Source organism: Panulirus ornatus, chromosome 71 (genome assembly GCF_036320965.1).
Source record: "Panulirus ornatus isolate Po-2019 chromosome 71, ASM3632096v1, whole genome shotgun sequence".
Lineage (NCBI taxonomy): Eukaryota > Metazoa > Arthropoda > Malacostraca > Decapoda > Palinuridae > Panulirus > Panulirus ornatus.
In genome coordinates this window covers 2,189,029-2,203,527 of record NC_092294.1, presented here as the reverse complement: position 1 = coordinate 2,203,527, position 14,499 = coordinate 2,189,029, and the positions used below count along the sequence as shown (strand labels likewise).

Genomic DNA, 14,499 nt, shown 5'->3' with positions numbered 1-14,499 from the left:
TAACAAGATGGTAACAGATTTAATACACCTTGGACTCATTAAATCTGAAGCTGATATAAAGGTGAACTACCCTGAGTACATGTGTGTGTGTGAGAGAGAGAGAGAGAGAGAGAGAGAGAGAGAGAGAGAGAGAGAGAGAGAGAGAGAGAGAGAGAGAGAGAGAGAGAGAGGTTGTTAAAGAGCCAATTGTCCGGTAATGATATTATCTGATTACGTCCAAGTTAGTGGTAACTTGGCAGGATGAAGTCGTCAAATTATACCTCTTGAATGAGTCAGTTGTTTTGATATTCATGACACGAGCAGACACCATACCCCATTGTTCAGTGACCGTCTGTAAGACATGAGCTTCTTCACTGTCTCGTGTGACCTGAGATGGGTCAGCCAAGTCTGGAGGTCACATTATCGTACCCATAGATGTACCTGTCTTCATACCTTCGTACTTTTCTGGTTGAATGTCGTACCGTCATCCACTAAGGTTTAGTTCATTGTTTCTCGTCCTTATTTCCCAGTGCGCTTCCAACAGAGGATCTGTATTCTTTCATTCATTATACTCTCCATTTCTCGCGGGGCGAGGTAGCGTCAGGAACAGGTGATCATGCCTTACAGAAATATTCCTCCATTAGGCCTTTCTTCTGTTCCTTCTTTTCGATAATGATACAGGATGGGAGGGTTTCTAGCCCCCTTCTTTCCGCCCCTTTTAGTCTCTTTCAGCGACACGTATTCGTTCTCCCCTATGACTCTGGGTAGTTTCAAATTATTAGCAAGATGAATAATGAGTATCATAAGATCTTGAATCATAATCAAGTCTTCCCTTCTCCTAAGAAACTATCTTAACTTTCTTTATTCTTTTCCTCTGTGGCTTGTTGTTGGTCCTGGTATTATTCATACATTTGGTCCTTCTCAGCTTATCTTGGTGTTTTTAATGATCTGAAATACAGAATGTAATGTCATTTAGCGAGTCATAGAGAGTAATCATTGCGTCCCATGTTCTCTGCTCAATTTTTCCAGACATGAATCTTTACATTTCATTTTTGTACATGAGATATAATTGATTCAGTAAAGTTCATATGGTTATTGATGGTTGCTTCATCACCATCATCATCCACTGGCTGAGCAAAGCGATTTGCCCAATATTTTTCTTGACTGATCGCCATAATAAATTATTGTACATTGACCTGAATTTCTTTCACAGTTTACCAAACCAGGTTGGTCATAACTTGGGGTTAGATTATATAATTCTTTCATAATTTTCAGGTGTTTTCCTACGTCGTTGATTCGTCGGGTCACTTGATAGTAGGGATATGATAGAGGGACGTAATTACAGAAAGGATTGGGCTGAAAGCAAAGCTTCGCTGAACACTAATATTTCCTTTATAAAAATTGCGTCATTCTATTGTTTTTCTGACCTCCAGCCAATTTCTTGTTATCCATCTACGTATATCTGTACAAGTACCATAACCTTATGTTTTTACATACGAATAGGGAACTTTATCAAAGACATAGATTAAGATCTGAATATATGACAATACATTTTACGTTGTTTTCGTATGTATTTTACGGAAAAATTCGAATAATTGATGAAAGCGGATCTGATGCTAGAAACGCCATGTTATAACAGTCTGTCATTAGCGTGTGAGCTGAGAAATATCTTAATACAGACTTGGATAATGGTTTTCACATCCCCTCAGTAACGAGGTGAGGCTAATTGTACCATAATTTGATGAACATTTCTCATTACTCTTGATGAATATTTGAGTGACGTCTGCCAGCGTCCAGTCCTCCGGCGCTCACCGCCTCTAATTACGTTCTACTCAACATTTTCATCTGGGAAAATAATCGTCAACGAATGACGAAGTCTTTATCAAAACGCTGGCTAGTCCTGAAGAAAGCTGATGATTACATTCACAACACTGTTATTGTAAGTGGAGAGGAGACGATTATATTTCAAAATGTTCTTTTTATTAGTGAAGGAGAGGATTACATTATTAAATCTTTATCATTGTATTATGATTATTGAATTAATGTATAAAACTTTTTACGTTTCACTTGTATTATAAAAGATATATCTTAATCAGCGCTCGTTTCCCCTTGAACTTATGTGACGTCACACATTTCAGCATGCGCCAAAGCGCCAAATCAGATTTCAGGGATTCAAGCCCACTGTAGCAGTGATACAGTGAGACATTACAGGGAATCACAGATAAGTTTTCGTTATGACAGTGTTACATTTCAAGTGAATTACTGATATGGTAATGTAACTTACTTTGTCTGTAAATTGCTAAAATTTCAAAGGTAATCAAAGATGTTGATAATCACCTTATTGCGTATGTTGAAGTCTTCATTTCATCACTGTGGTTAAATTATGCATTTTTGGAAATCATTCCCGTCTTTTGTAATCCAGAGCTGTAGTTTGAATCACAATGACTAATTGAATTGATATAAAGTTACCCAGTTGACGGATCCACCATATTTTATATCGTTCCAGACAAGATAACTTAGAATTCCTGAATAAGACACACACATGTGAGTTGTCCTCTCCTATCAGACCATCTGTTGATAAAGTTAATGATAACTTGTTAATGTTAACTTGTTAATGATAAGTTATCACCATTAGCAAGTCAAGAGCTGGGTTTCTCCTGGAGCTAATATAGGTTACCTAATTTTCTTCGTCTGGTCCACTTATGAATCATTTCAAATTTATAGAGATTAATTTCTACGACTTTTTTCACTACATTTCGGTGTAAAGCAGGAATATTCACCATTGTTTTTTCAGGTAAACATCTGAGATAAACCTATTTACATTATTTCGTGACACCCTGTTCACTGTTGTTTTTCAGATAAACATCTGATATAAACCTGTTTACCATATTTCGCGACACACTGTTCCCTGTCTTATTCCATATACATTTAATATAATTATTATTACTTAGGCACTTTTCTATTAATTCAGGAAAAGTATAGGACAGGTGTTTAATCTGTTACAGAAACAACAAAGGAATCAGATTTGTACTACAGTGTTACAGACTAGGATGTATATGAGGCTTCACATGTTAAGAGCGAGCAGTCGTATGTTTAGTGAGCCAGACACAATGTTGTTCTCCAGCAGATGTGTTACATGACACATCTCTTCATCCACGCAACACCTCACCTGGGGTTGTGCATCCAGCAGATGTGTTACATGACGCATCTCTTCATCCACGCAACACCTCACCTGGGGTTGTGCAACCAGCAGATGTGTTACATGACACATCTCTTCATCCACGCAACACCTCACCTGGGGTTGTGCATCCAGCAGATGTGTTACATGACACATCTCTTCATCCACGCAACACCTCACCTGGGGTTGTGCATCCAGCAGATGTGTTACATGACACATCTCTTCATCCACGCAACACCTCACCTGGGGTTGTGCAACCAGCAGATGTGTTACATGACACATCTCTTCATCCACGCAACACCTCACCTGGGGTTGTGCAACCTGTCGGACAGTTTTTCTGTTTCTAGATAATTTTCATAAAACATCCATCTTGAGTTCTTTAGTATCAACTGATCTTTTCTCTGAACGTAATAGCTTATCTTTCTCTGAACTTAACAACTCATCTTTCTCTGAACTTAACAACTCATCTTTCTATGAACTTAACAACTCCTCTTTCTATGAACTCATCTTTCTCTGAACTTAACAATTCATCTTTCTCTGACCTCAACAACTCATCTTTCTCTGAACTTAACAACTCATCTTTCTATGAACTTAACAACTCATCTTTCTATGAACTCAACAACTCATCTTTCTCTGAACCTAACAACTCATCTTTCTCTGAACTCAACAACTCATCTTTCTTTGAACTTAACAACTCATCTTTCTATGAACTTAACAACTCATCTTTCTATGAACTCAACAACTCATCTTTCTCTGAACTTAACAACTCATCTTTCTCTGAACTTAACAACTCATCTTTCTCTGAACTTAACAACTCATCTTTCTATGAACTCAACAACTCATCTTTCTCTGAACTTAACAACTCATCTTTCTCTGAACTTAACAGCTCATCTTTCTATGAACTCAACAACTCATCTTTCTCTGAACTTAACAACTCATCTTTCTTTGAACTTAGCAACTCCTCTTTCTATGAACTCAACAACTCATCTTTCTCTGAACTTAACAACTCATCTTTCTCTGAACTTAACAACTCATCTTTCTCTGAACTTAACAACTTGTATTTCTCTGAACCTAACAACTTGTATTTCTCTGAACTTAACAACTTGTATTTCTCCGAACTTAACAACTCATCTTTCTCTGAACTTAACAACTCATCTTTCTCTGAACTTAACAACTCATCATTCTCTGAACTTAACAACTCATCATTCTCTGAACTTAACAACTCATCTTTCTCTGAACTTAACAACTCATCTTTCTCTGAAAACAACTCATCATTCTCTGAACTTAACAACTCATCTTGCTCTGAACTTAACAACTCATCTTTCTCTGAACTTAACAACTCATCTTTCTCTGAACTTAACAACTCATCATTCTCTGAACTTAACAACTCATCATTCTCTGAACTTAACAACTCATCATTCTCTGAACTTAACAACTCATCTTTCTCTGAACTTAACAACTCATCTTTCTCTGAACTTAACAACTCATCTTTCTCTGAAAACAACTCATCATTCTCTGAACTTAACAACTCGTCTTTCTCTGAACTTAACAACTCATCTTTCTCTGAAAACAACTCATCATTCTCTTAACAACTCATCTTTCTCTGAACTTAACAACTCATCTTTCTCTGAAAACAACTCATCATTCTCTGAAGTTAACAACTCATCATTCTCTGAACTTAACAACTCATCTTTCTCTGAACTTAACAACTCGTCTTTCTCTGAAAACAACTCATCATTCTCTGAACTTAACAGCTCATCTTTCTCTGAACTTAACAACTCATCTTTCTCTGAAAACAACTCATCTTTCTCTGAACTTAACAACTCATCTTTCTATGAACTCAACTCATCTTTCTCTGAACTTAACAACTCATCTTTCTCTGAACTTAACAACTCATCATTCTCTGAACTTAACAACTCAACATTCTCTGAACTTAACAACTCATCATTCTCTGAACTTAACAACTCATCATTCTCTGAACTTAACAACTCATCTTTCTCTGAACTTAACAACTCATCATTCTCTGACCTTAACAACTCATCTTTCTATGAACTCAACAACTCATCATTCTCTGAACTTAACAACTCATCTTTCTATGAACTTAACAACTCATCTTTCTATGAACTCAACAACTCATCTTTCTGTGAACTTAACAACTCATCTTTCTCTGAACTTAACAACTCGTCATTCTCTGAACTTAACAACTCATCTTTCTCTGAACTTAACAACTCATCTTTCTCTGAACTTAACAACTCATCATTCTCTGAACTTGCGAATATATTTCCTTCAGTTCTGACGTTCGTCATCCCCTAAAATATTGAAGCTAAGGTTTCACCATGTTCCAACCTAACAGCAGGGGCGCCTGTGTCTCCCTGACAGCCTTCTCTCGGGATTTGATCCTACAAGCCGATACTGATCCTATATTTCGGTTCACTACTGATGCTCTGGTTTTACTATTATCGTTCATAAGGGATCTGTTTTCGTCCATTGCTAGTTCTATGATGCCTGTTGCATTTTCTGCTTGTTAGTCGAGTGATCCATCGTTAGTGTCACTGTAATCCTCAGTCCTTAATCTCTCCTGATAATCTTCTTATCAAGAATATAATATAATAGGTGACCTTCAGGAGAATGTAATGTCTTTAATCTTTCGTAGACATTTCTCTTATCTACTCAGTGATATTTTCTAGAGTTTTGATCAACCAAGGTGTCCTCTGCAGCATAATTTGTTTTCAAATCGTATTTTCTTGATATTTGGATATATGTAGTTCTTAACGACTGGTATTTGTTTTCTAAGTTAAATCATCCTATTTCATGATCCGTCCTACATCCAGTTTTCTTTGATATGGTTATCCTGATATCATGATTTTAAGTCTTGTATGATTTATTGTTTCTGAATATGATTGATAAACTGGATTCTAAAATTTCTTTTAGGGTTCATAGTTCATATATATATATATATATATATATATATATATATATATATATATATATATATATATATATATATATATATATATATATATATATGTATGTTGGAAAGGATCACAATTTTGCGCGTGATCGAGATATTCCTATGAGTCCACGGGAAAAATGAAACACGAAAAGTTCCCAAGTGCATTTTCGTGTAATAATCACATCTTCAGGGGAGAGACAAGAGAGAAATATAACAGTCAGTTGATATACATCGAAGAGACGAAGCTAGGACGCCATTTGGTAAACATGTATATATATATATATATATATATATATATATATATATATATATTATATTTATTTTTATTATACTTTGTCGCTGTCTCCCGCGTTTGCGAGGTAGCGCAAGGAAACAGACGAAAGAAATGGCCCAACCCACCCCCATACACATGTATATACATACGTCCACACACGCAAATATACATACCTACACAGCTTTCCATAGCTTACCCCAGACGCTTCACATGCCTTGATTCAATCCACTGACAGCACGTCAACCCCGGTATACCACATCGCTCCAATTCACTCTATTCCTTGCCCTCCTTTCACCCTCCTGCATGTTCAGGCCCCGATCACACAAAATCTTTTTCACTCCATCTTTCCACCTCCAATTTGGTCTCCCTCTTCTCCTTGTTCCCTCCACCTCCGACACATATATCCTCTTGGTCAATCTTTCCTCACTCATCCTCTCCATGTGCCCAAACCACTTCAAAACACCCTCTTCTGCTCTCTCAACCACGCTCTTTTTATTTCCACACATCTCTCTTACCCTTACGTTACTCACTCGATCAAACCACCTCACACCACACATTGTCCTCAAACATCTCATTTCCAGCACATCCATCCTCCTGCGCACAACTCTATCCATAGCCCACACCTCGCAACCATACAACATTGTTGGAACCACTATTCCTTCAAACATACCCATTTTTGCTTTCCGAGATAATGTTCTCGACTTCCACACATTCTTCAAGGCCCCCAGAATTTTCGCCCCCTCCCCCACCCTATGATCCACTTCCGCTTCCATGGTTCCATCCGCTGCCAGATCCACTCCCAGATATCTAAAACACTTCACTTCTTCCAGTTTTTCTCCATTCAAACTCACCTCCCAATTGACTTGACCCTCAACCCTACTGTACCTAATAACCTTGCTCTTATTCACATTTACTCTTAACTTTCTTCTTCCACACACTTTACCAAACTCAGTCACTAGCTTCTGCAGTTTCTCACATGAATCAGCCACCAGCGCTGTATCATCAGCGAACAACAACTGACTCACTTCCCAAGCTCTCTCATCCCCAACAGACTTCATACTTGCCCCTCTTTCCAAAACTCTTGCATTTACCTCCCTAACAACCCCATCCATAAGCAAATTAAACAACCATGGAGACATCACACACCCCTGCCGCAAACCTACATTCACTGAGAACCAATCACTTTCCTCTCTTCCTACACGTACACATGCCTTACATCCTCGATAAAAACTTTTCACTGCTTCTAACAACTTTCCTCCCACACCATATATTCTTAATACCTTCCACAGAGCATCTCTATCAACTCTATCATATGCCTTCTCCAGATCCATAAATGCTACATACAAATCCATTTGCTTTTCTAAGTATTTCTCACATACATTCTTCAAAGCAAACACCTGATCCACACATCCTCTACCACTTCTGAAACCACACTGCTCTTCCCCAATCTGATGCTCTGTACATGCCTTCACCCTCTCAATCAATACCCTCCCATATAATTTACCAGGAATACTCAACAGACTTATACCTCTGTAATTTGAGCACTCACTCTTATCCCCTTTGCCTTTGTACAATGGCACTATGCACGCATTCCGCCAATCCTCAGGCACCTCACCATGAGTCATACATACATTAAATAACCTTACCAACCAGTCAACAATACAGTCACCCCCTTTTTTAATAAATTCCACTGCAATACCATCCAAACCTGCTGCCTTGCCGGTTTTCATCTTCCGCAAAGCTTTCACTACCTCTTCTCTGTTTACCAAATCATTTTCCCTAACCCTCTCACTTTGCACACCACCTCGACCAAAACACCCTATATCTGCCACTCTATCATCAAACACATTCAACAAACCTTCAAAATACTCACTCCATCTCCTTCTCACATCACCACTACTTGTTATCACCTCCCCATTTGCGCCCTTCACTGAAGTTCCCATTTGCTCCCTTGTCTTACGCACTTTATTTACCTCCTTCCAGAACATCTTTTTATTCTCCCTAATATTTAATGATACTCTCTCACCCCAACTCTCATTTGCCCTATATATATATATATATATATATATATATATATATATATATATATATATATATATATATATATATATATGAGGAATATAAGTTTAGTTTCCTGTCCAAGCAATTTCGACTGTTGAAATGTTTTTTGTGTTCAGTATAACACTTCCTTTATCGATATAGTCTGTTCTTTTTCCAAATGTTTGATATTGTGAATTCTATTTCTGTCAGAAATATCTGTTTTATATATATGTTCATCCATGATAAAGATTCTGTAGTCATATCCATGTAGGTTTGTATTCACGTATGTAATCGTCACATATACATATATTACTTCTAACACTTGCATAGACAACTTAGATTTCAGTGTTGGACTTCTTTATGTTGTCTAATTAGCTATAGGGTTAACTGCCCTAATCTCACTATGGCAAAGCACTGTATAAGGTCACATACCCACTTACATAACCCAAGCGTTCTCGACTGACCAAAATATTACATGATAAGTTCCGATGTAACTTTACTTCTGTTTTGCTTACTACAGTGGATGGGTTATGGTCGTGTGTGATTGTCGTCCTAATGTGATTACCCCTTTGCCATTATCTTGTCCTAAGTACTTGTGTGTTACTGGCTCTTACCCTGCCATAGTCAGCTTGCTAAACCTCAGACACAGGTGAGGGTCGACCCTCCCGAAGGTTGTGTTTCTTTAGAATTCCTTAACGCGATCACTTGTGTGTGTACCTCGTTAAAGGTTACGGCATTTGATCCATTGTTGACCCCAATCCCCCTGCTGCTGGAGAGAGAGAGAGAGAGAGAGAGAGAGAGAGAGAGATAACTCACTTTACAAAATGATGGAATGACAACAAACACGAGAATTACTCTCCCCTGCCCCCTCCACCTCCTCCACCTCCTCCCGCCGCCCGCCATTCCAGTTATTTCGTAAATAAACATCTCTGGCTGCAGCGCCACACTTTACTGCCTTGTACCCAATGAAAGCCACTGCACTCCTCTGGCGGCGAGGCCAGAATACTGAATTAAATTTTCCTTTTGTGGAGAATCCTAAATTCATTTGTGCCCCGTCCGTGCCTAGCAGATCACGACCCATCCTCCCTCACTTGTCGTGTCCGTGCCAGGCAGATCACGACCCTCCTCCCTCACTTGTCGTGTCCGTGCCAGGCAGATCACGACCCCTCCTCCCTCACTTGTCGTGTCCGTGCCAGGCAGAGCACGACCTCTCCTCCCTCACTTGTCGTGTCCGTGCTAGGCAGAGCACGACCTCTCCTCCCTCACTTGTCGTGTCCGTGCTAGGCAGAGCACGACCTCTCCTCCCTCACTTGTCGTGTCCGTGCCAGGCAGAGCACGACCTCTCCTCCCTCAGTTGTCGTGTCCGTGCTAGGCAGAGCACGACCTCTCCTCCCTCACTTGTCGTGTCCGTGCCAGGCACAGCACGACCTCTCCTCCCTCACTTGTCGTGTCCGTGCCAGGCAGAGTACGACTTCTCCTCCCTCACTTGTCGTGTCCGTGCCAGGCAGAGCATGACCCCTCCTCCCTCACTTGTCGTGTCCGTGCCAGGCAGAGCACGACCACCCCTCCTCCCTCACTTGTCGTGTCCGTGCCAGGCAGAGCACGACCCCTCCTCTCTCACTTGTCGTGTCCGTGCCAGGCAGAGCACGACCCCTCCTCCCTCACTTGTCGTGTCCGTGCCAGACAGAGCACGACCACCTCTCCGCCCTCACTTATCGTGTCCGTGCCAGGCAGAGCACGACCACCTCTCCTCCCTCACTTGTCGTGTCCGTGCCAGGCAGAGCACGACCTCTCCTCCCTCACTTGTCGTGTCCGTGCCAGGCAGAGTACGACTTCTCCTTCCTCACTTGTCGTGTCCGTGCCAGGCAGAGCACGACCTCTCCTCCCTCACTTGTCGTGTCCGTGCCAGGCAGAGTACGACTTCTCCTCCCTCACTTGTCGTGTCCGTGCTAGGCAGAGCACGACCTCTCCTCCCTCACTTATCGTGTCCGTGCTAGGCAGAGCACGACCTCTCCTCCCTCACTTGTGTCCGTGCCAGGCAGAGCACGACCCCTCCTCCCTCACTTGTGGTGTCCGTGCCAGGCAGAGCACGACCTCTCCTCCCTCACTTGTCGTGTCCGTGCCAGGCAGAGCACGACCTCTCCTCCCTCACTTGTCGTGTCCGTGCCAGGCAGAGCACGACCTCTCCTCCCTCACTTGTCGTGTCCGTGCCAGGCAGAGCACGACCTCTCCTCCCTCACTTGTCGTGTCCGTGCCAGGCAGAGCACGACCTCTCCTCCCTCACTTGTGGTGTCCGTGCCAGGCAGAGCACGACCCCTCCTCCCTCACTTGTCGGTGTCCGTGCCAGGCAGAGCACGACCTCTCCTCCCTCACTTGCTGGAGTTTATTAATTTTGTCCAGGGTGTCGTGAGGTCCATTACTCTTACCTGGACCTGCCACCAGATAGATTGGCTGGAAACTCGTACTACCGAGAGCATTACTCTCTCCAGTCTAAGTCTTCTCCCTCCTCTCTTCTTCTTCTTCTTCTTCTGTTATCATTACCTCAGCTTCTTCTTCGTCTTTATGTTTAGCTCATCTTCTTCGTCGTCTTGACTATATTTTGCATCCCTGTGACCCCTTTTCTGGTGGTCGTACAGCAAGGTGGCCTTCTTCAGGAGTGACAGGTCCTCCTGCACTGTACTCACGTCAGTCCAGCGACGATGATAAAGCCAGGTTGAAGGCGACTTTTCGCTCGTGTTGTCGCCATCTGTGGGCGGAGCTTACGATCACTCTGATCCTTCGATTCGTCGAACCCAAAGATCATGTTGCCATTATAAAGTTCATTACGTTAAAATGAGATTTTCTGAAGTGATAACCCACGGTTAAATCGTGTTACTTCATGTCGAAGTTTCATTTATACTATTCTAAAAGGCAATGGTATTATGGTGTCACGTGATGATAATTCAGTAATTTATTTTTGTAATAATTCACATCACTGGTGTAGGTAATATGTGACACGTATCATGTCAAGACTCGTGTGACGTTTTATTATCATAGTAACAAGATGTGACACCGGGAGGAGTAAGGACACGTTATGTATGACCCATGTTTCTCCATGTAACATACTGTATTGTAACGATGTTACTGAACCTTGAAATGTTTTGTGTCTCTGCTTACAAATGAGCCACATTAATCCTTACAGTATTCCTGCCACATTGTTTCCCTACTCTCAAATGAGCCATATTAATCTTTACGGCACATTCATACGCTATTGTTTCCCTGCTCTTAAATATGCTACATTAATCCTTAAGGTTTTCCTGCCATGTTGTTTCCCTGCTCACAGATGTCCTATATTAGACTTAAGGGTCTTCATGTTATGCTCAAAACTATCACTGGTCACGGCTGCCACATACGATGTGTACACACAGTGTGTCTGTGAACTCTGTGCACAGTTCTGTATTCACAGTTTTACGTCTACAATGTTTCTGTTGAAAGATATGAACATTTTCTTGTATCGTGATCCTGCTGAGAGTTCCTAAGTTGTGTGTATTTCTTAATGTGACTACTTTACCTGTCTGCTTCCTCTACTTTATCTGTCTGCTTCCTCTACTTTACCTGTCTGCTTCCTCTACTTTACCTGTCTGCTTCCTCTACTTTACCTGTCTGCTTCCTCTACTTTACCTGTCTGCTTCCTCTACTTTACCTGTCTGCTTCCTTTACTTTACCTGTCTGCTTCCTCATATTTAATCAGGTCATCTGTTCAGCTTCAAGACTGTTGACGAAACATTGAATATAATTCTTTCCTTCTCTGTATGTCTGTACGTGTCATTTTCATCTTCAATTCATCTGTAGAGTCATAATTTCATCGACCTGGAGCAGCGAGGGGATGAGATTAAGACATTTATCTTGTGTGAATATTAGCCATTCAGTACTGTGGACAGTTTGTGTTCCCAGTGAAAGTTTCACTTCAGGTTTTTGGAAAGATAACACAGATAAGAGATGGAGATAATATATAAGAGATGGAGATAATAGATAAGAGATGGAGATGAATATGCTAATGAAGAGTACGGTTATTGGTGCATTGGCCTGTATACTAACTACTGGAGTGAACTACGAAGATTTGGTTGAATGTATAAGCTATGAATATAACTTATGTTAATGTGAATATCACTTATATAACTATGAGTATTACTGATATGTTACTGTTCTGAAGGTGAGTATAGATATGATTTTATTTTTTATTCAGTTTAGCTTCATATGTAACAAGCCTTCGTAAACTCTTTCGCTTCCTTGATGACAGCCCTCGTGCATGACTCAGTCGACCACATCAACGGTGTGACCTTCTTCCCAGATGTTCCAGATGGCCCATCTTCATACTGTCCCTTGACGTAATACCCTGTGTGTTAGTTGCCCTGATATGATGAGAGAGTAACTTAATCTTCCTAACTCCACCAGGTGCGTATTACCTGCCTGCCATGTGCACGGGTGGAACTATGATCTTGTGACCCTCCACTCACCCCCATGTCCAGGCTGAGATACACGCAACACTATAAGACAAACTGTGTAACACAAGTTTGTGTTGTACCACAGGGACGTCCGCTGCGACGTCTAGAGTGGGGAGTGCAAGTGAGCAACACGACCCTGCGACTGCCCAATGTGACGGCGGCCATGCGAGGCCTGTATACCTGTGTGGGCAGCAACCAGGAAGGTGACGGCCAGAGCAACGCCGTCAACCTCAACGTAGAGTGTAAGTGTTACGTAGTGTAGTGGTGGTGGTGCTGGACACACAGTTGGTCTTAGTGGGATCGAGGACGTTGCTGATGCTGCTGCTCGTGAAGTTATAACTCGCTGTAAAACTTGCTGTTGTTAATTGTATTTACTGGTGCTAGGGCATTACAGGTGTACTTGCTTGCCTTCATCCATTCCTGGCGCTACCCCGACCCCACAGGAAACAACATAGCTACCCCCTAGCTTCAGCGAGGTAGCGCCTGGAAAACAGACAACAAAGGCCACATTCGTTCACACTCAGTCTCTAGCTGTCATGTGTAATGCACCGAAACCACAGCTCCCTTTCCACATCCAGGCCCCACAGACCTTTCCATGGTTTACCCCCAGACGCTTCACTTCACATGCCCTGGTTCAATCCATTGACAGCACGTCGACCTTACCTTCCTGCCTCGTGAGTCCTTCCATCCCTATGAAGCTCCTGCAGCACTCAGGAAGCTGGCCACGTCCACTGGTCGGGACCACAAGGTCATAAAGTGTTGTGATGTGTGTGCGTCTATGTGCAGAGAGTGGAGGGCAAGTGAGTAGTAAGTGGTCGGTGTCTTCTTTATGGTCGCTGCATCGTGGCATGAAGGGTCTTGGGATATGTTGAAAAGGTGTTTGTAGTGTTGTAGTGTTATATGATTTCGCTCTACATATCTGTATTATTACAGGATTAGATTGTGGTATTTCATAACAGAAGAGACGGAAACTATCGACACAGAATAATATATATAGGATGAAATAACATTACGTTTTAGCATTTCTGAATCTAGTTTACCGGTACCTTATCCCGATATGTTGCACAGGTTCGAGGTGAGCGAAGAATTATGTTCAGTATGAGAAAAGGAATGAATATCAGAACGAGGAAGGGAGAGAAAGTGAGCTGAAGTTTGTAAAAAGAGGAACGATCAGCCTGCAAACAGATCAGGTTACAAGATGAACAAAAGTCTTTAATGAGGGCAATAAAGAGAGCGGGCTGTAGAACAGAATCCACGGACAGAGGGGCTCTTAAGTTTGGTGACCCGAGGTTCCACTTTTGGTGGTTCGATTTTTCCCGATCCACCATTGCTTTTAATATCTTAACAATCACCCTTTTGCGTCCTTTACAATCACTTCTATCTAACTGCTAGTAGTTATTAGTGAATGTGAATCATCCTAGTACACGCCATAACAGCCATTCATTATGGTTTTATCTAAAACTGATTCTCTCTCTCTCTCTCTCTCTCTCTCTCTCTCTCTCTCTCTCTCTCTCTCTCTCTCTCTCTCTCTCTCTCTCTCTCTTGTACAACCACATAGTAGATAAACAACTCCACGAGGCATTACGAGTGC

The 14,499-nt window shown here is 41.6% G+C and overlaps 1 protein-coding gene across 5 annotated transcripts in view; it reads left to right on the top strand.

The window, feature by feature from the left end:
* The window catches only part of LOC139747993 (uncharacterized), a 585,795-nt gene that overhangs the window by 427,746 nt on the left and 143,550 nt on the right, over positions 1-14,499 (top strand). For all 5 annotated transcript variants that reach the window (XM_071660527.1, XM_071660528.1, XM_071660529.1 and 2 more), the window contains one exon: positions 12,994-13,150. In XM_071660527.1, the coding sequence (XP_071516628.1) occupies positions 12,994-13,150 (157 nt within the window). The remainder of the gene's footprint in view (positions 1-12,993; positions 13,151-14,499) is intronic.